Source organism: Apteryx mantelli, chromosome 1 (genome assembly GCF_036417845.1).
Source record: "Apteryx mantelli isolate bAptMan1 chromosome 1, bAptMan1.hap1, whole genome shotgun sequence".
Taxonomy (NCBI): Eukaryota; Metazoa; Chordata; class Aves; order Apterygiformes; family Apterygidae; genus Apteryx; species Apteryx mantelli.
In genome coordinates, this window is record NC_089978.1 from 89,107,790 (window position 1) to 89,130,557 (window position 22,768).

General features: G+C 37.7%; 1 protein-coding gene across 1 annotated transcript in view; it reads left to right on the forward strand.

The window, feature by feature from the left end:
* Positions 1-18,716, forward strand: part of SMS (spermine synthase) — a 61,958-nt gene extending 43,242 nt beyond the window's left edge. The window contains exons 8-11 of the mRNA XM_067297197.1: positions 695-809; positions 1,346-1,425; positions 14,961-15,076; positions 18,314-18,716. Of these exons, the coding sequence (XP_067153298.1) occupies positions 695-809; positions 1,346-1,425; positions 14,961-15,076; positions 18,314-18,356 (354 nt within the window). The 3' untranslated portion in view covers positions 18,357-18,716. The remainder of the gene's footprint in view (positions 1-694; positions 810-1,345; positions 1,426-14,960; positions 15,077-18,313) is intronic.
* The last annotated feature ends 4,052 nt before the right edge of the window (positions 18,717-22,768 follow it).

A 22,768-nucleotide genomic window follows, 5' to 3' on the forward strand; every position in this document is an offset into this window, starting at 1 on the left:
GAGTATCAGTTCTTAAACTGATGAAGACACAGCAGAAGAAATGTTTATTTAAGCAAAGTTGTCCTGCCCTATTGAGAATATACTTGCATACAAATTTGTTATACACAACTTTATATTTTTGTTTAATTTGTGGTCAAAATCTCTTATTGTTACACTCTTGCTGTAAAGAAAAAAAATGCATGTAACCCTGCGGTTCAGGTTTTAATGTGCTCTATATGCAGGTCAAGTCCGACTTCTTTACTAGGAGACTTTTCTTTCTGTTTTCATTAATGTTCCTTAAGCATCTCATAAACACCAATTCATAGGTGTGAGTGGAGAAAAAAAGCATGCAAAAAATTAAGAGGTGTTGCATGCTACCTTGCATGAGTCAGTGGCCCTTCATCCAAATAACTTATCTTACTGGTTCTTCAGGAAACCGGTAACTGTTGCCTCCATTTGGGGGAACAGTGGTCACCAGCAATAAGCAACGGAGCTAGGAAGTTCAGTCTTGTGGTGCCTTGTGCTTGTCGTAATTCCCACAACTGCACCTCTTTTTTTATATGGTGTAAAAAGTTGAAAATGGAGCCTGTAGTTAAACCCAAATTTATTTTTTGTACTTTTTTTCCATCTTAATTCCTGTAAATCCATATTTGTTCCCTTATCTGGTCAGTTCTAGGGTGTTTTGAGGACTAACTACTTCATTTCTTTCTTTCAGGTTCTAATTGAAGACTGTATTCCCGTACTGAAGAGGTATGCCAAAGAAGGAAGGATGTTTGATTATGTAATTAATGATCTGACAGCTGTTCCAATCTCCACATCTCCAGAAGAAGGTTAATCTTCTAACTTATTTTTCCTAAACTTCTGAGGACTTTCCACATTTCTGATGCTGTGTTCCATATTAATTAACAATTTGCATCAAAACTATTTTGATTTTTGCCTCTTTTTAATGCTAAGTCTGAGAGGCAGAGAATGCACATAACAGGGTTTTTTTGAAACTTTCTTCTTGAATACTATTAAAAAAAAAAAAGTATTATATGCTTTTGTTTGGTTAGTTTTTTTGGCACTGTGCTCTCATTCCAGGATATTATGAACTCATGTAACTCATGAGAAAGAGTATTTGGGGAGTGCACGCTCCAAGCTATGCAAACTAACTCTCCCTCCTCCCCTCCATACTTGGACAAATATTCAGGAAATTATGCTAAAGAGAAACAGAGGTATTCACTTCCACCAGTATTGCCATTGGGCTTTGTTTACACGCATGGCATGGCATGGCTACCTTTTAAACAGGAGATGTGTGCAGGTATTGAATGCACATGAATAAGCCAGTAATGTGGTGTTTTGTTTTTAAACCATCCTCTATATGTAGATTCCACATGGGAGTTTCTGCGGTTGATTCTTGACCTCTCAATGAAAGTCTTGAAACAAGATGGAAAATATTTCACACAGGTATGATATCTGGATGTAAAGAAGTATTTCTGTAAATGTATTACTATCTACATTTACCAGATACTTAAAAAAAAAAAAAAACAAAAAAAAAACCTCAAATGTCTTTAAACTTAAAAATATAACTTCAAGAATCAGGCATACTACAGAACATTTTAGCCATAAGGAATTCTTGAAAAAGCAGAACAGATGTACTTTATAAACAGAAACATGTTTTTTGTGCTAATGGCTCCAGCAGTAGAGTGTAAAATATGAAAATCTGTCATTTATAAAGGTATAGGAGAATTTGACACTGGTGAAATAAATGGGAGGAGAAAATCAGTCAATTGAGAGTAAATACTTTCTTCGTGCTTCCTGTCCACTCCCAAGATAAGACCTTGGTTTTGCTTCTGGAAAGCAGATTTTGAACATTTAGTTTATTTGTATAATGCATGGCATGTTGTGAAGAAATTTCTAGAGTTCAAATAAGACTCTTATGTCGCGGTCCGCGGGAGTAGCGGGATAGAATCAGACGCAGTCACAGAATGCAGATTCAATTCCAACTTTATTCAGCAATGTGCCCATCTTATATATGTTTGTGCAGTCGTGGCATGCAGGCACGCGGCGCCTTGGCCACTATGATTGGTTATCTGCTATGAAGCACGCGGCGTTTGCCTTAATATGATTGGTTTACAGTCTCTGTTCACGCGCCTAAAGCGAATACACGATTGGTGCAAAGTTGCTGTTCACGTGGAGGGGCTTGTCGGCCCCCTCCTTTACTTATTTACCACTACTTATCTTCCCCTTCTGTAATGGTCTAGGAATGCTCAAGGACAGTTCACATAGCCGCAGGGATCCTCACAGATTATTGTTGTGAAGCACTGCAAGGGCCCCAACACTCTTATATGGAGTTTCTAATCCAGTTCCAATCAAAAGGAAATAATTTAAGATTTATATACTTGCCACAATATAGCTACCCCATGTATAATATAATTGTGATAGAGCTTTCATCTGAAGGTACTTTCTATATGTAATTCTGAATTTTTGCACACATTCTATTGTACAAAAACATAACAAGGCCAGCAAACAGTTGAGTGAAGTATAAGTCTCTGAAGTTTTATTTCTTCTGCATAATGCACATACCTTAACTAGTCTTCTGATGCGTGTAGCATTCAGATGCAGTGTTTTGAAATTTCTTGTTAAACTCTGAAATAGTTCTTCAACTAGCTGAAATTATGCATTTGAACTCCTTACTCCTGTCAGAGTTAACTTTCTGAGGGGTGCAAAGGATCTGGTTTACTGTTAAATTGAACAGGTTAAAGAAATGCAAAACTTGTAGAAAGAGTTTCTTGGCAATTTTAATTTGCTGCCTTATTTAAAATACTGTGGTTGTGTGGGCAGGATAGATTCTTAATCTTGTGGTTGAAATATGAGATATGATGAATACAGTCATATCACACTGTAAATCTTAATCGCTTTTCTATTGTTAGTAGTAGTAGTGTAAACATTCCTTTCAAGATCAAAGCCTCAGAAGACTGTCTATTCTGGGTAGAGTAAGCACTTGTGTTGCAGTTGTCATACCTACAGCATATACAGTGAGACGAGCTTAATTTATCTGTGGGTATGTAAATGTGCATCTGTGGACAGGCATGTGTCATGGCTTTGCAGAAGGGGACTCTGGCAAGCAGCCTGTGCTGCAAGCTGGCATGATGGCTGCACAGCAGGCTGGGGGCAGGGGTAGTTCTACATCAGCCAAAGCCAGTGTTCATCAGGGCTTGTGCAGCCTTGCTGCCCATCCTGCCCTGAAGGGAGGGAATAACTCAGCTTCTTGAGCATCACTGCTAGCACAAGAAGAAGGGGTAGCGGTACTGAACCAGCCTTAATAGAGGTGGTGTAAGTTGTTGTGAAAGTGTGCGATGCAAGTTTTTCTTCCCCAAAGCAATGGGGTAGGACATGGCAGGACAGGAAAGAGACAAATAAAATTAAAATCAAAGTGCCTTGGATTGGGATTTGTGGCTAGTTGGTAGCTAGTGCAAGGGCTGGAGTATAGAAGCAATGTGTTCTTAGGCAACTTAGTCTTCCTGAGGGGTTTGAAAAGAGGAAAATGAATACTGGGGCAAATAGCTATCAGAGCTATTGATGTATCTACTGGTGCACCTCCTAGCCCAGCTCTTTCAGCCCATTTGATAGTCCTTGTAACCTCTTCCCAGTTGAACCTGATAAAGAACATTGTAATCTGATCCTAGAGGAACAAACTTTTAAGGGCACTTTAAATAAAATCAACTGCCTATATCTTAAAATAGCTTTTGAATTAAATTAACTGAAGCTGGATATCCAAAGGATTGGGTTAGACTGTGGTCAGAAATTTAAACATTACTGTTACCAACTTTGGTAGCTGAGCGTAGCTGTACACTGAAAACTCTTAGGATTTTGAATGTTCTGGTATGTTAGTTAATAAATGTTAGGCTTTTTGGCTGTGTGTGTTAACACTGGCAATTTCAGTTACTTTTGTTCCAGCCATCTATATCCAGAGTGCCTATCTTAGGTAGTAAGCTGTATTGTATTTGTTGAAGCAATTGCGTTCCTTTTAAGGCAGCTGTGTTTTAAAACCCAAGACTTAGGGTTTTTCCCTGCATCTGTGTGTCCTCTCCTGAGTTTCTTGAAGTGTTTTTTGGTTCTCTAATCCATAAAATATATTAAATGTCATCAAGAAGAGCATCTGGGGAACATCCACCAGTTTGTTAAATAAAGCCTTGCTTTCACTGATAATAGGGAAATGCCTCACCTCATAGGAAGGATGTTGCAAAAGGGCCACTCTCTTATTGGCCAGTAGCTATAGTCATTTCTTCTCTTTTGCCTTTATGTTGTACTAACATTTCAAGTATCTGTGCAGTAGCTTGTCCTCTGATGGCCTTAACCGTGAAGGTTACCTTGTGTGTCTTGTTAGTGCTGATTATTCTTAGGGCTCAATAAATGCCTTATGCAAAAGTAGAACTCTGTTTACAAAATGCCAGCCTTTCACATATTGTATTGCTGCCTGACTCTGTGAATGCCACTGTTGACAAAAATAAATGGAAATGCCCATCACCTGTTCACATTTAGCTCTGCCAAAGTTTTGCAAAATGTTTCTCTTCAGGGTATGAGTTGATTTGAGGCATTTCACAGTAGATAGGATGCCCTCCTGTTATTACTAGGAGCAGACCACTGCAGGTATTGCTCAGGTACACTGTCTAGAGAGCTCTAAAAGTAGTGCTCTGGAGTCCAGAAGTGTTGGTTGGAAACAGTCTTTAAAATAGTTCTGTAAATAAAAACAGTTGCTAGTAGGTTGGTGACATGGAAACAGTACAGAGGTGGTAGTCTATAGAGTGCAAGAAGAAAATAGCCAAGCACCTCAGGCTGCTACATAACCTTGTTCTGGTCCCATTCAGTATACTTTTTTTGTAGAGTTCTAGTTACTGTTCACAGCCTAATTGAGAACTAATAGAGCCTTTTGTGTGTGACACTGATACAGCTTTGAACTTTCAGAAATTTTTCATATTTATTAATGATTATTAATGTTTGATAATATAGTATGCATTAAAGGAAAAAAGGTCCCACTTGCCAACTGGTTACATAATGGTGCTTCTGATTAATTGACTTAAAATCCAAGTTCATCAAAGCTTCAGTGCACAGAAATAGTCTGGTTTTGACATATTTGTGTTGAGCAGGTGGCATGATGGCTTGCCTTTTCATCTGCAGGAGATGACAAAATGGATGGTGCTGTTGCTGTAACTGGCTGTGAGTCTGTCTGCTTCTGCACAGTTGATGGGTTTTCTAAAGAATATTGGCAGGCGGTAAATTTTGGTTAGATCTTGCAGGTTATAATGTAGGCACTCAATTTTTAGGATGCCACGTGCATCTGAGATTTTTTTAAGAAAAGTTCCTAATGTTTACAGCTTCCTCCTGATTCATATCACTCATTTCAGTGGAAACCAAAGTGAATGAGGAATGGTGTGTACACCTGGATCTGAGAGCTGAGAAGTGCTCTTGGACCCACAATTTGGTTACCCATTCAGTGTTTATATGCAGAGACATTAAATGCTTGCATTTCCTCTATTTATTTATTTTTAAAGCCCAGCTCTTCCTGGAAATGCTGAATAAAAGCAGTTAATCCTGATGCCAATAGAATTGCATTAATGCATAGCATTGCAATAATGTCAAGTTGGCTGTAAAGGTTAAGTTTCGCTGACCAAAGTGCTAACACTTTATTATGAAATCACACTTTCTTGTAGCAGGATGATTCCTCTACCATTTGTAGCTCACCTCATGAACATAAATCAGGCAAATATTTTGTTTAGCTAAACTAATATCTGTGCTTGTCAGCAGTCATCTCTATATTTCAGACACTCATGCTTGTGGTGTGTACTATAGCATTTACAGGTCATAGATTACCTTGAGTTTTGGTGGTGCTAATAGTTCTTGTACAAGTGTGACATGCCAGGTCTCACTTTCTTTCCCAAACCTGCATGCATCGCTTTGCTTGAAATCCAGTTGGCAGCCAGCCAACTACAAGTTCTGATACAAAGTTTGCTAAAAATTCTGAGGGACATCCTAGTAATTCCAGGAGCATGTTAGATCAGGTCTTTGAAGGAAACAGTTAACTAAATAAGAAGTTACACAGTGTGGAGAAGGTGAAGAAGACTGAGTATGTGGGGTTTTTTTTTTGTTTGTTTTTTTTTTTTAATCCTTTGGCAAAAGTCAAACTCAACAACTGTATAAAAGAGAAGCAGGCTTTAGAAATACAGATGTGTTTTTTGTCTAGCTAATTTTGAGCAAAACACGATCAGTGTTTTCACAGGGTTATGATTTCTCAAAACAGGTTTGTTAATAGCGGTTTCTTTCTTTGCAGGTTATTCTAATGTTTAACCTGATTGTTTCCTTGAGATGCCCAGGTGTGGTACTTGGAGCAATCACAAAATGCTTGTGCAAAACAAAATTGGTGTTTTCAGGGGTTAGTAATTGCCCCTGAAATACAGACATTATGTTATGAACAATGAGAGAAATTAGATGATAGCTACTTTTCTCTAGATAATTGTAACTTACCTAGTTATGCTTATCCTTTGAGACTCTCAAAATAGCTTTGTTAGAAGCAGTTTCTTTCTTTGCATGTTATTCTAATATATACTCTGACTGTTCTGGGATGCCAAGGTGTGGTACTCATAGTGCTGGTGCATAATATCCTTCCACCGCTAGGTGGAGACTGATAACTAATATTGGCTAGCAGTTTATTAATGTTAGAGAGAGACTGCCTGCAAAAGACTTCTCAGGCTATTTTCATTCCTAAGGGATAAAGGGACACGTGCACAATTTTAGGATGAAGGAGCAACTTTTTTGGCTTGTTTCAGCTCTGGAGAGATGGAAAGGACAATTTATAGACTTCATTCTCTGTTGTTTTAAGTCTGTACTAAGTATATCGGGGGAAAAAAAAAAAGCCTCCATAATTGCTCTGCATATTCACAAATAATAGTCACAATGAGAACAAAAACTTGTATGTTTGTGTGATTGGTAGCCTTGCTTTTCATGTCCATGCTTTTTTAGCTACATCATCCACCTTGATAGTCTTGCATTTACACAGGACCTGGATTTCTAACGTACGAAGACAAGTGAGTTTCAGGCTCCTCAACGTGCAGAATTTGCAGCCCTATCTGTATATTTAAGAGTCAAGGCCTGCTTATAAAAACTTGGAGCTGAACATAGTTCCACTGCACTGATACTTAGTCGTATGGCTTGCTGCATTTCTCCTTCTGAAGTTGGTGCTTCAGGGTGCTTGGAGATATAATCTGGATCTGGTTTGGTGAGATGCTTAGTGCTGCCCTCTCCAAGAGGAGCCAGTTGCAGTGGCAGATCCTCAGTAACTGTGAGTCAGTGGGTACTCCAGCACTTGGTATGCCCTGAGGTCCGGTTTCATCCCTTCTGGACCTTCCTGCTGGGGTATTTCTGAACACATTACACATTTTTATGTTAGTGCACCTTCTAAAAGCTAATATGGTTTTTAGATTGCCAAAGTGATTTTTAACTTTAGTGGGACTTGTACTTACAAATACACACACGACTGGTGTGATACATGTTTTTTGCTCAACTATCACCATCTTGCTTCTTCCCCATAATACCTCAGGATTGTCCTAACCAGTGTGAAACTATACTCAGCAAGATGCCCAGACTGATTGTAAGGCTGTCAGTATATGTCAGTTTTAAATTTGGTTATCTGCTCTTTTGTACAACACATAATTATGACAATACCTTTTTCTGTGCTGAGTTTTTGTTCTGCTGATCTAATCCTTTGAGGTTGAGCAAGCTATCATTTTCAGCCTGTTTATGAAGGACAACCTTTAAAAATACCTCTGTACAGGAATTTTCTCCTTCATCGTCTGGGTAGAAACATTCCCAGGACTGCTCATGGGTTTGTGTTCCAGTAAACAGTGCTAATCACCAGTGCAAAGGATTGCATTTCTCCCCTCGCCACACACAGCCGTCCACCAAGCTGTTGCTTCCTGACTGCTCTCTAATACAATGTGGCCTGCCCTGTAAGTGCCCAGACCACTGTGCTGTTGCTCCATAGTTGCAGTCCTTTTTTTGGCTGCTGTGTGGGTTTTCTAATTAGCACTTTCACAGAGGGAGCAGGATTTTCCTCGACTGCCACATGAAAGGAGGCTGGAAGAGCTCGTGCATACGTGTGTGTGTGTGCACCCACATGCCTGTGTGATTTCTTGGCAGTTTGCTCCTTCAGAATTTTTATTCCAGGTGTTTCTTTGTGTTACTGTGGGTTCAGTTTTAAATTAATTGATCACTTGGCCAGTGGAGACTTCTTCAATCCACTTGCCTCCACTATCTTTTTAAAAACCATCCCGGTCGCACAAAGCTCAAACCTAGCTTTGATGCAAGGTCTTTCAGGCTTTAGGTATCTCCTCACTTCTTAGTCGTGCTGAAGGGAGGAAGGAATTAAACCTTGGCCACATTCAATTCCTTCCCTTGTCATTACAAAGTGAAAATACAAAGCCATGTTAAGTTTAAAGAAAACAAACAAAACCCTTCCGTAGTATGGTGTCACAAATGATATCCAGTAGCAATGACATATAGGGATGAATGTAAGACACTGGCAAGTATGAGAGACCTTTCCATCTGCTTTCAAATCACTCATTTACTTCCTAAGGTCATAGGAAACACAGAGGCCCAGATTTAGCCTAACTAGCTGATAGACACATCACCTTCATAAGTGGGTTGACTAGAACTAGTGAGGTTCGTTTATACACTTTTTTTTAACTTATTTTAACTGATTGGCTTTTATTGTCTCCACAGAACTGTATTTATTTTACAATAAACATGTAGACAGTCTATTATGCTGCAGAATCTTAGAAATTAAACCTGTGATGCTACAGAATTTATGCCTTATGAAAGCTGGGAAGAATTGGTGTCGGGAGAAAGGCATGAGCTGTCAAAATGTGTAAAAGCACTCAGAGCAGACTGAGAATGTAAAGACTGTAAAAACCGTTCAAGATTCATAAGTCAAGGAAGGTCTTTTAAACACAGATCAGTTAATCTTAGTTATAACCTTCAGAATTTAAAATTACTTCAAATGCTTTCATGTCAAAGGGATACCAATACTTGTTAAGAAAAAAAAAAACAAAATTAAACAAATCTGACATTCCCCCATTCCCTCTCTATCAAATTGTTCAAAATGAAACAAAGATGAACTAAGTGGGGTATAGAGAGGGATTTGGTGGCCTTCTTTCTCTTATGTTGAAAGTGTTAAGATTGAACAATGTGGGAGAAAATAAAAGTCCAATTTTTTGTTTATATCCCTTTGGAAAAAAAATATTAATTCATCAGTTTTAAACCTCGTTGAACACTATGGTTAAGATTAATTATTGCTTGAATACATAGTGGCTGCTTAGAAAAAAAAAATGTATTGCTTGTGCCATTTAAGTGTTTTCATTAAGGGGGGGGGGTGTTAAAATGAACACATTATCTGACTGGTCACTGTAGTGCATTCTGGGCATGTTTCCCTGGATCTCATTTTATTGATGCAAGAATATTTCAATGTGATTGGCATTGGCTCTTAACTAAGACTGTAGGTCTTAGACTCAGTTAATAAAGCTGTTCGTGTTGTCTTTTTGAAAACTGTTAATAGTGACTTTTTCTGGATATCACTTTCTTAGTATTGAAATGTTTATCTAAGTTTTGCATGCTTGGTATTTGTAGTTTTTAGTTTTTTGTTGAGTAAAACCAGATAACTGAAAAGTTTATAAAATCCTATGCTGCATGGCCCTAAGGAGGGGTTAATAGAACACTGTCAAGTGGAATGTGCCTTACCTTTAGGGAAGGTCTTCATTTGGAGATTGGCAGTTGTGGGGCTGATGAAGAGTAAAAATTGCTTATTGGCAGGTTTCATTGTTTTTTCCTGCTCTTGGTTTACCACATTGTCTGCAGTGATTTCTCTGTCACTGAAGAAGGGAGAAAGGAGAGAATACTGAAATGGCAGTCTGGCAAAACTAACTGCAGATATTTTTATCTCACTGTATCCTTCCTATTAAACTTCCGCTATAATGGTTGTATGCTCTGTAAATTACCTAGCAATATTTTCTATTTATGATTCAAATTACACGCACACATGTTGGTGGGTTTGGGAGGTTTGTTTTGTTTTTTGTTTACTTTTGCATTCAGTCTGATATTGGAACAAAATTATATGCTTGGCGAAGGGTGGTTGAACCAAATAACTGCTACAGTGTCCTGGATAATAATAGGTTACTAAACAAGTACTACAGTACTGTGCTACTACAGTACAAGTACTTCAGTGTTGTGCTTTATTCAGTTGTTCTGAGTTAGTGTTCATCTCTTACCTTTTTACAGGCCTCTTCTATTTTCTGAAACCTATGTTGTTCGTTAAACCTGTCCTAAACCAAATAGTGTATAGTTAATATAAAGCATGTGATTGTTCTTTACTGAATAACCAAGTACACATCTATCAATGGATTAGGAAAATTATAATCAAATAGGTGTTTTATGCATGCTTCCTTGAAAGAACTTTCAAGTATATGAAACTCAGCGTTAAAGGTTTTTAAAGTTTTTCCATATGTGAAAACTTGAGCATAATGCAAAAAATTCAGAGGAAAAACAATAGGATGAAATTTCTTTTCACTTGCTCTAGAAATATGAATGTTTATAATGCATCATTTTGAAGAAAATTGTACTAATGAAAATAGTGTAATTCCCAAAGTCAAAATATGCTTTATACACTTTGTTTCTGCTTATCATCTGATGTTGCTATATAGAAAAAAGTGTTGAATAGGAGAAGTTTAGGCAGATTTTTTTAAATAAAATCTCTGCTCATTTCAGGCTTTGTCTCTTATGCATGTTTGTTTTTATGCTCTCAGGTGTCTGGTCAAACTCAGCTTAGTTCCTTGCTTTGTGAGAATTTTAACTGCTTTTCAGTTTTGTTTGCGTGTCCTAAGTTGTGCACTTAATTATTTTAAGGTGGTTTTAAAAAAAACTGGGAGTGCTGAGAAACAGTAATTGAACAATAGTAAAATGCTAACTCCTTAAAGACCATTATCTTGGAGTTTAGTGTTCCACAATGTGTTAGCAGAACAACTTAGACATGTGAAAAGTAGGTAATGCAGATGTTTTGAAAGTGTTAAATAAATCTTTTGTTCCTATGGTCCTATAGAACTTGACCTCAGTTTCAAGCTAGGGGACTTAAAATATCCAATAAGTTGTGACCTTAAAGGTGTTGTAATTTCCAGTTAAATCTAGCTCTTTTTTCTTAGTTGAACCATCTGCATTCTTTCAGTCAGATGCAAGTCACACACATTATCTGAGGGCAGGAAGGGACAAGATATCTTGTGCAGTCATTGAAAAAATATATATGGGCAAACATTTCCAAAAGTCATTCAGAGCAGAGAGGAGATACTGTCATGCAGTAGGGAGACGCTGTTGCTTTCTTTCTCTTGTCTCTCTCTCTCTCTCTCTCTTTTTTTTTCTTTTTTTTTTTTTTTCGCAAAGTTCAGGTCATTTAAAGATCAAAACCAGTACTCTGCTAGGGTGATGCTAGAAGGCTTTTGGCCTCTCCAGTCGCGACCAGAAGGAATCATTCTTGAAACCAGGAAGTTGACTATGCTAGTAGATTACTGTTTCTTCCATTAAATTTTTGACAGATTTGAGTAGACCTTTTTTTTGTCTAATGCATATTTTCCTACTGTTAAGACTAATATTATCCTGTTATAAGATAGATAGTAAACTTTTGTGGCTTGGGTCTCTTGCCAACATTTTGGGGGACTTTGCCTTATACTTTAGGTTACTAGGAACTGCATATAGATTAGTATGAAAGTTCCTTTGTTTTGTCTTCTATGTTGAACGTTGTTCATCCACTAACAGTGGTAAACTGTGTGTGAGAAAAGCTGAGGTTTCTCTGTGTTGAAAGTAACTCTGAGAAATACTAGCTGATGCTTCTGTTTCTCCTGATTAGAAATCAGAACAAGAAAATAGGTTTCATGACTAGGTAAAGGTGAAAGGCACTCATACCATAAGTTAATAGAAGCTAATCATTAGGAAAGGATGGAGACATACATGTCTTGTGAAGATACGTCTTCCTTCCCCACAGATGACCAGATGCACACATATTATGGGGTTGGGTTAGGTTCATCATGATCACGTAACTTGCTGTTCCTGTGTATTGTGCAGCATGGCTGGACATTGAGGTCTGCAGACTGAGGTTCAGGGCCCTCATGAGGAGGATGAGGGAAAAATCTTACAGATCACTTTGGCTCTGACTTGCTCTCTGCCTCCTCTTTTCTTAAGGACATCAGTATGGACAGGAAGCAGGGTGTCAGGTAGGAAGTGTTCTCACAGCTGCTCTCCATTGCCCTTTTTCACAGGGTCTTCTAGGGCTTCCATTTTTACAAAACTGATGGCACATCTGATGTTTTTATGACTGTGTAATGACTCACAGATGTAAGGTAAAGGGAGCATTTCCAAAAAAGGGCATGGACCTTTTCTGAAAACTTTGAAATTCATGGCCACATGAATTGACAGTGCCCGCAGCCTGCTTCCTTGTCCACATCCAAGAGACCCTTAGGGAAAATAAGATGGTTGTGGCTGGGCAGTGGGAGGACAAGTGGGTTTGTGTTATAGACTCTGTGGGCTGTCTGTATCACAGCACTTAGAAATGGTGACATGACAAGGAGAATTCTTTTTCTTGCCCACATGAGCTCTTTTAGATCTCATCTGATTAATGATGATAGTGTCTGCCTGCCAGTCTGCTATGAACCATTAACACTTTCTCCTCCTTGATCAGCATCGCAGAACATCTTGTCTCTGCCATGCTTCAACAGAGGTACATTTGTATTTGGTGGGTCTTTATTCAGTGTCTCATGCATAGGAAACAACAGCTGAGGCATCTGGAGACCATGCAGTCGTGATTGTATTCGACTTCATAATAAATCAGTGTTCCAATAATTTGTGAGTATTTACCACACTCTTCTAAGAGTCATTGGCTAAAGTATCAGCTAGTCTACTTAATTATTTATAAGAAAGGAAGCAAAAAGAAACGCTCCTCTTTTTCAGGTTTGTGGTGGTTCTTTTGTTCATTCTTTTTGGTGGACAGGAGTTAAGTAGAAGATACAGCAAGGGAGATGAAAGCACAGTAGAACAAATGCTCAGAACCAGATGGGAAATTGCCTTGAATCGATAAGGAGAGGGAAGAAATACCCTCTGTGTAAGCTCACTGTATCTCAGTCATGGGTTTACAGGATCCAGGAAAGTGTGGAAAGGAAGGAAAAGAGGAGAAGGGAGGAAAACAACAAGCTTTCAGCTATGAACTCCTCTTATGACTGGAGAGAAAAGCTGTAGTGAATATTTATTGCCTCCTTGGAGAAGGGCTTAGAGCCTCTTGGAATTCTTTGAACCAGCCAAATTATTTAGGTAGATGTTTTGTTTCAGACTGAACTCTGTAATACATGCCTCATCTGAGTAGAGTTTATAGTCAAATGACAAGCATAAAGTGTCATGAAGAAAAATCTTCCAGTTCTTTTTGGTCTTTTTGTTTCATTCATAATTAAAAACAAACTAAAACCTTTGTGTGGTGTTGTAAGAATATATCAAAAACACAAACCTGAACTTTTTATTGCTAACCTCTGTGTTGTTTTGAGGAGAATGCTAGCTCAGATTAAGTGGTTAATTTAATTTGTTGTAGTCTATTTGGACTATCTGTATTTCTTTGTCAGTGGTGCCCTGCTTAGTTTGCCTACAAATGTCACTTTTGTCACTTTTCATAAGCATTTTGAAAAAAGATAGTGAAGATGATGACCAAAGAAGGCGTTGTATCTATATATGCTTAAATAGGCAGTTCTTACAATTAATCTAAAATTGGCTGAACTTTATGCTTAAATATTACTTTGCTTTGCCTTCTGCTCTGTAGTTAGTGGTCTCAAGTACAGAGTTCGGTATTATGCTTGGGTTGGGGGGAAGGTCTCTTTGTATTCCTTGGTGTTCAGAGGACTGACTCACTCTTATCCTTAAATTTTCAAAATAGGGGTATGGTATGGTATGGTACCAGGTATATATGGATAGTTACATGTCTTATTAGAGCTTTCAATACATGAGTTGCCTGTAAGGACATTAAAAAACTTGCTTGTTACTTGGCTTTGGACAAGGTTGTGCTTGTAAATGGGAGTTTCTTCTTTTTTTTTCCTCCTCTCTCCAATTATAATCCTTGAGAGAATTTGTATTTCAAGAATTATTTGATTGGCAGGGGGGGAGAGGGGGGAGATAGATATTTATTTGCTTGTATGGGAAGGACTGTGAATTCAGGATGTCTAATATTTCCTTATTGCACTGTTAGAGAAGATCATTTAAGCATTAATTTTTTTCATTGTTGTTCAGAAAAGGATGTTGCTGATATTCTTAGACACTCACGGTTCCAAGAAAAGAAAAAAAAATCATAGGAATCATTTCCTTTTCACAAGCATGATACGGAGCAACTCAAAACAGTGTGGCCTACAGCCAGCAGAACTTAGGCATAATCTGATTTGTTTTGTCATATGGAAGAATGAGTTTAACATGAATAGGTTACGGGTTTTTTAATATTGCATTTTAATGTTGTAAAAACCTGGGCAATGTTAAATAATTGAGAAAGTCTGGATGTTGTAATAAGTGTTTACTAATATATTTAAGCAAACATAAAGAAAATGGTTATTGAGTAGATGTTATAGGTAAACAACACATGGTGGTCTGTTTTAACTGGAAGCCCTGATGTAATGGCTGTTTCTGCTAATGAGAAGATGGATAATTCCCCCCCCCCCCCCCCCCATACTTAGTCTTTCATGAAAAGATACAATTTACTGTTTGCTGTAGGCTAAATGAAGACAAGCTGTTTGATATTTGTCTTGTAAATACTAAATGTTGAGAACAGGATTTATGTGGTTCTGAAGTATATGGAGCCTTGCATTAATGTCTAAATGTATATATACATCTGTGACTTTGCTTATATATTTGATTACAACTGGAACTTTTCTTTTTTCCTTCAGGGAAACTGTATCAATCTGACTGATGCCTTGACTCTGTATGAAGAACAACTCAGCAGGCTTTATTGCCCTGTGGAATTTTCAAAAGAAACTGTATGCGTTCCCTCCTACATGGAATTGTATCCTTAAAGACTAAAAGGGGTGGAGAGTGCATATTAACAAATAAAGTGAGTCTAGACTGCTTGGAGGTAATGAATTTGAGTGCAAGAAGGCAGATGACTATTAATGTTTTTTTCATAGTAAATGAACGACTGTAGTTTTATTCTGAAGGTGATGACTGCAGTAATTTTATTTTTTAAAGGTGCTATAAATTCAAAGGTGCTGAAATGCTCAGTACGTCTCAAGGTTATGCCGTGTTTTGCTTAATTTTTTTGAATGTTGCCAAGTGTATTGTTTATACAATGCATCTTTGTGATGAGAGTAATACTGCCTGGGAGTTCTGGCGGAGCTGTGCCTTGTTTCTCTTCTTTCATGGAAAAAACAGACTAATCTCATAGAGTAGCATGAACCAGATCTTCAGATATTCTGTGATAGCTCTATTCCTGACCTTACGACTCAAACTAGATATTAATGGAAAAAAAAACCAGATTCATAAAAATTATTATGAGCATTACTAAAAAATCTTCTAAATGGAGGGGATAGACACATTTCTCTGCAACAAGTGAAAGAAGGACTTCTTGCCAATCTTTCTTATTTTTCTTTTTATCCCCAATCCTGAAAATATTCCTGTAGAATTTCTTCACTTTATGGGCAACAGATAAGTTACTCAAGGAGTTAGAAGTTGTGTCTTCAAGCCGTTAGCTCTAGAAAGACATTTTGATCTGCCATGGAATAGTTCTGGCTCCATGTGCCTTAGATGTTGCATACCACTTCCGCGTGATCTCCCTGGAACTATCTCTACAGGGTAATGCCTGCTGTAGCTCTCCATTTCCTGACGGAAAAGATCTTTCCAGGATCTGCTTATTCATAATGTTAGGCCTGTGAAACCCTGACACAACCTTTCCTCTGTTTTGTGTGCTCATTTATCTTTTTTTTCCTTTTTCTTTTTTTTTTTTTTTTTTCCACCTCTCTAATCTTGATACTTTCTAATGTTATAGCCTTCTGTTCTGGAGGCTGTGCTAACTGCTCCTTCTATTAGAAGGAACAAGCTCCTTCTATTTCTCATTATTGTCAGGTCTTCAGTGAAATTCAGATTTGATATGAAAACACTTCCAAGACAAAAAAGTAAGGGTGAAGTGAAGTGGATATGAAGCTATTTACTCTGGTAGCTTACATTGCAGGTATACTTGGTTAGTTATCATTGTCTTTAATTACAAATACCATGCCTTAATGCAACACGTACAATGATTTGAATTATGCATTCTCAGGAAGTTCTCTAAATATTTATTGCATTGTTTATTCACATATAGGCAAAATGTTTCTAAATGAATTGAGTAGGATATGCTACTTCATTTCTTTGGAAAATAAGTGTCTCTAGTAAGCTAACAGATATGAAAATTTCTTAGTAAATTTTTTTTTTAAACTGGCAATTAAATAAGCATAGTTAGGTTAAAAGTGAACAGCTCTTAAAGAGAAACAGGGCAGGTTTTAGTTCACTGTTTCTCACTGCATTGTCATCCTATGAGATAACAGTATATGTATAAGAATATTAAAGAGGAGGAAATAATCTTGATGACTTCAGATAAGCCCATGGCAAAGTAAGATGCATAGTAACAAAACCCTAGTTTATTCTTTTCAAGTTGGTCTTAGACCTCTGATGTGCCTTTACCTGCATTTCAAGTACAAGTTACCTCCTTTCTTAAAATTTAAGAGATTTCCAAACAGGAATCATACATCTGAATGGGAGATTATACCTAAGTGCTGTTTCACATGTGACTGTGAAATGCAATTGTTTACAGTAATATCGTGACAATTAAAAAGATGTCTTCTGTTTCTCTCTGTACATTGTGACATTCATTTAGTTCTTGAAACCTGTGAGCCATCAAACTATTTTTTTTACTTACGCAAACATTAATTTTCATAATCTGACCAAAAATTATCTGCAGGGGTACCTGAATGCATCAAAATACTGACCTGGGTTATTGCTTTTTATTGTTACTTATTTTGCGTACTTCCAGAATTTGAATTCCAAGTAACAGTTGCACACAAAAGCAGTGTTTACCTGTGTTGCAGTGGGGATCATCTGAAATTCAGGTAGCTATCGACACAGAAGCTAACTCACTATTTTAAGGAAAGCATATGTGTCACTGAGGTCACCACTGGGACCCTATGATGAACATTCAGGCTCCCATCTGGAGCATATATGACCTCACTGTGTAAACAGAAGAGCATATCTCTTTATGTGGTTTTACTTCAGTTATATTAATCTATAAATCCTAGAAAATGTGCCTTACTTGCAGCTGTCTCTGTAATTCTAAAAACAAAGTTGATGTTCATGTCTCATCCTCCTGTCTGCTCCTCAGGAAGCAACAGGAATTAGGTAGCTCTATCCTCTTTCATATGCCCAGAATGACAAGAGAGCTGGGATCTCTTGAGGATCAGTTATCCAGGCTGCCAGGGAACCTTGGTTTGGGCATAACTACTGTAGGATTGTGCTGAAGCTGGGTTCCTCTGCACCAAGAGGGGGTGGCATGTGGTTAGAGTGCAGTCATAGCTGCCAGCAGCTCTGTTACTTGCTTGCGGCTCCACGTCTAGGCAACACAAAGGACCACTTATTAAAAAGTGTTTAGGGGCCTAAGGCCAACACCACAGAAGCTCATAGAAAAACTTAGGCAAAATTCAGATATGTCTGTTTAAGGGAGCATTCAAGATGCCTTACTGAGGCATTTAAGAGACAGTAGACACTTAAATCTTTGCCCAGTAAAGTACCTGTACACTTAGTGTTCTGCTACTGAGCATCTCAGTATTGCATCTGATCATGCCTGCAAATTAGCTAGCTGGAGGTCACTTTCCTCTTCAAACTTGCCACTTTACAATCAAGAAGATGAGCCAGAGGAATCCCAACTCGGTGGATGCCTGATCAAAGACCTGGAGTTCTGATTGCTCCTTCCAGTTTGTTTCTGTAGTTCATTCAGTGGTTGCAATGCAAAATGCACAGCCTGACTCTGCAGTAGGGATTAGAATCAATAGGTTTGCAAAGGACTTCAATTTCAGTGAAAATGCGGTGCTCTTTTGAGTTGTTGAGCAAAAAAAGAAGATCCAGAGAGATTTCACTTTGAGATTTTTATCTACTCCATCGTTACAAGCTACTAGAAGTTTCCAAAATTGAAATGCAAGTGAAAAGAGCTACTTCCACTTTAACCATGTACTACACACATTTTTTTTTTCTTTTTTCCTTGACTGCTCATTTTTTCTAGATGGGTATTCTACACTATTTGGAAGAAACAAATGGAAGTCTGAACATCAAGATCATTCAAGATTATCCTAAGCGTACATGCTGCATGGAGCATATAGGCCTCCCACGTGCTGCATATTGGCATCTTGAACCTTTAAATTATATGCTGTAGATGATCCTGAAACTTAGTCATGCTATTGATTGTGAATTCTTTAAATGTTTTTATTATTATTTTAATTTAAAAGCAAATGGAAAATGTATATTTTGATGAGCTAGGGTGTTATTTTTGAAAGTCAACTTAAAGAGGAATAAGCAGCAAAACTATATAGCTGCTGAATGCACTGAACCTTTAGAATGTGATCCTTTTTATTTTTTGTAGATCTTCACAAACTGATTGATTAAAAAAAGACATCTTTAGCATTTCATCCCTGAGGGTGGTCCATGGAGTTTTTGTTTTCTGTTTTGTTTTCCCATCAGATTTTTATCTATGGTGCTTTTCAAGGATAGAGGGGTGGGGTTTTTTTGGTTATAATTTTCAAACAAACATTGCTGTGCTTCCATATAGAGAAGAAGGACATAACTTAAAGGGGGGGGGGGGAATCTTGTGAAAGTATACCCCAAATCCTTCATTAAAAAGGGAAGAAAGCTAATCTTGAATTTTGTTGATTTACTCTAGTTTCATTCATCATATTGCTGTAAATCTCTTCTGCAGGAGAAGAATCCTTGACCTTTTGCCTCATGGTGTTCTTTAGTGGCCATACTGATATTTGGGTTTTAATATGGATTTAACAGTAGGTTATAGAGGCACTTTGAACTCTATCAACATAAAAATTAATGCCAAATTTTTTTCGTCCCACCATAATGCAAGAAACTGAGTGTAATGAGGTTCCTGGGGTCATATACTCCTCAGCCTTATGGGAAGCATTAGGTTCTTGAAGAACGAAAAGTCACTTAGGAGGGAAGAGAAAAGTGGATGTGATCTAGATTCATGTGCACCAGTATTTCTTGAATGATTTGGAGCAAATATGTTTACTTCAGTAGGGTAAGTCCTGGTGGTATTGCTGCAGACTGACTATGTTGCGCAGGGCTTTTGCTCAATTAGCTTCACTGCAAATTAAAACTCACTGGAAGATAGGTTGCATTGTAGTTTTTGTTCTGAAAGGTAAAACATTTTTCTTTAACTGTTTTTCATGTTGTCTGAAAAGTTATATTTTTGTAAGAATGTGTTACTTACTAACTAAAACTTATGCTTTAAGTGTTTAAGAGATCCCACTTAAAAGGAGGCAGGAAAAATATAACCCTTCTGTACATTTCCAAGATAGAATAAAAAGTGCACTATTCCCTAAACACTCTAATTCTGAACCAAAATGATACTGTTGATGAAAACAAACAAAAACACACACCCAGGATCTGTATTAAGTAATGAATAAAGAACTATCTTACTGTGTCCCACATATAAACTGATGATGAAATCTGAGTAGGCCGTTTAGATTTTCAGAGTGCTATTGGAAGACTTGCAAAAATTTGCTCTATATTTGGTGTATAATTATTTTCGCATGTACAATTGTGCTGTTAAACTGCTTTCAGTTTGGAGCACTAAGAGAATTACTCTTCATTCTTACTATTTTAAATGATTGCAGTCAATGTTAATTCTTCAGTATACCTTGGGCCCAGTTGTTCTATGACCTGTGTATCCATAACTACTTCAAAGAGCAGAGCCTCCCTCTTAAGCAAGAGAGCAGTCTTGCATTTCCCCAAGTGTTTTAGCTGTTGTATCCATACCAGAAAATACATTGAAACTATTGCCTATGACCTAGTAGTAACTGCTCATTTATGATGTGGAACTACAATCAATATATTGTATAGGGTGCAAATTAATGCACATGTCCTATAGACAATTGTGTGTATCCTTAACTTTGCGTGCATGATTACTCCCATTAATTCTGTGTGTGATTACTCATGTAGGTAGTGTTAAGCACACAGGTGTTCACTATGACAAGGCTTACAGGATATGATTTCCTGAGTAAGCTTGATAGATAGAAATCAGGTGCAACAAATGGGTGGGTGGTAGGTTTTTTTTGTTGTTGTTGTTTTGGTTTTTTTTTTTTTTTAACTTGTGAACTGGAAGGTGGTTTAATACAGTTGTTGGCTTGCTGTACCAAGGCTAGCACTTTTGTTTTGCTTAGATGCACAAAGCTGCCTGAACACAAAGATTTTGGGATAGGGGAATGTTCTGTAATCTGTTCCCTGAATGAACAGGGGACCCGAATTTGGTGGGTTAGGTTGCTGGTAGGTGAGAGGCAGCAGTGCTTGGAAATTTTTCCTTTTCAGTTGTTACAGTGTAAAGAGAGACTGAGAAATTACTTTTTTTCTTCAGAATTTTTCATGTAGTTTCTTTTAAAGTGATAGATGTAGTATAAAGCAATTCAGCAAACACTGAACATTGCTATCTTATTTTTTTAAGTTGCTGAACTGGTTCTGAGGAAATATATATGAATTGTCAGTTTTTATTTATTTGTTGCTGTAGTAGAAATTTAAAAAAAAATTGTGCTAGAATTTTCAAAAGCAAACTGCAATAGCTGATCAGTTTTTCATGTTTAAGACCAATTGGGAAATAGCTATGATTGCCACACTGTGTATGCAAACAATTTCCAAGAAGTGGTTGACATGAGGTTTTTTTTCAGTTATTCTTTGCACTAAATGCTGCTTCCACCTAGAAATGCGATTTAAAAATTTAAAGACTTGATTGGTAGGAGTTTGTGCAAAGAGAAGATTGCTGGCATTGTATCTGCTGCATCAGTGCAGTGCACATGTTAAAATAAAGGTACGCTGTTATTACTTCTGTGTTTGAATTGTTAAATACACCACAGATGCAGTGTTAAAATGACAGAATTAATGGATATGATGCTTACCATTGTACCTCCTTTTTTTTTTCTTTTGCTCTTCCATTTGTCACTTAACAAACATACAAAGGTACTTAATATATCTTTTCTGCTTCTCACAGTTTAGTGGTTTCAGTTCTTTACCACATATATTCTTAGATAAGATACTCTGTATTGTGGAACAGTACTGTGATGTTGGCAATGTGGAAGATCACTGAGGCTTCACAGTGATTATTGCCTCGGACTGTGGAATACTGCAATGTGACTTCTTTGGAGGTCTGGTAAAGAATTTCTTGGAAGTTTTTCTGCTGGAGCGGCAAGGTGGCTTTGAGTGGCTGGGTGACTCATTGTGTGGCATAGAGAAAAGATAGGTTCAGAAGAAATAAATGAAGCATCAAGAATGACGCCGGCTTTGGAACAGAACTTTGAGGAAATGGAGAAGGGCATGAGCAGGACAGGCAGATTGGAGAAGTAACTCTGGGGTGGGATTCTGGGAGAGTATGTCAGACAATGAAAGAAGACTGACTTCTGAGAGAAGATTTATTGTAGAGAGATTTAGGTAAATTTCAGCTAACTGGAAAGGAGAAATATTTGCATCTGTCCTAAATACAATAATAACAAGTGGCTTGGTAGTTGGGGAAAAAGAAGAGGACAAGCTTAAATCTTTAAGAAAGAAGTCTCACATACAGACTTTGTGAGGGTAGGATGAATAATTTTAGAGTGCTAGAGCGCCTATATGCACAACAGGAAAGATGGGTATCTTTGGGGGTTGCACCCCCCACGCTCCCCTTAGGTTTGAGATGTTGACAGGCTGCTGGAAGGAAAAAGCTGAGGGGACAAGTGGGAGGAAGAGCACTCAATTTCTTATTTCACTTTTTAATTTAGGAGTAGGAGACTGCAGGTGATATGCCTGAGGAAAATAGGAGGAAGTCTCCAGACAAAGGAAAAAAGAAGTATTTGAAATTATTAATGGAGATGCTGAAGGAGCAAGTGAGAGAAGCAGCAGCAAAGGAGATGAGTGCAGGAGTGAATTAATAGCACTGAGCACCAATAGCAATGCAGGACAGAGTTAAGTCTTAGGCATTAGGAAGAAAGAAGAAATGTGGAATGGAGATGGTGGAAGGGTGTCATAGGTGAAGTTCAGATAGTGTACACTTCAGATAAGTACACTTCAGTCAACTTGAACTTCAGAGACAGAAATGGAGAAGTAGAAGGTAAGAAAAAAGGATGAAAGTTTTCATATGTGGAAACATTATTAGTATGCTTCTGCAGTGCTGGAAAAATTATGCAAAGCACAGAAGGGTTTCAGGAGCAAGACCAGTTAACGTGGGAAGCAACTGGGAGAATGAGCCAGCAGGAGGAACGGTAAGTGAGCAGTGCACAGCAGATGGGGGCAAGGAATGCATCTGGAGATACAGAGTAGGACTGCCAATTATACTGTCTAGTTTTTCCTCTATAGGTATCAGAGGAAGAACAAATGGAAATGTGAAATGAATTTTTAACTGAGGACTTATTGTAAGATGACTTAAGTATTTTAGGAGAAAGCAAGCAATGCTACTGGAAATTAAATGGTGACGGAAAGGAAACTGTTCAGT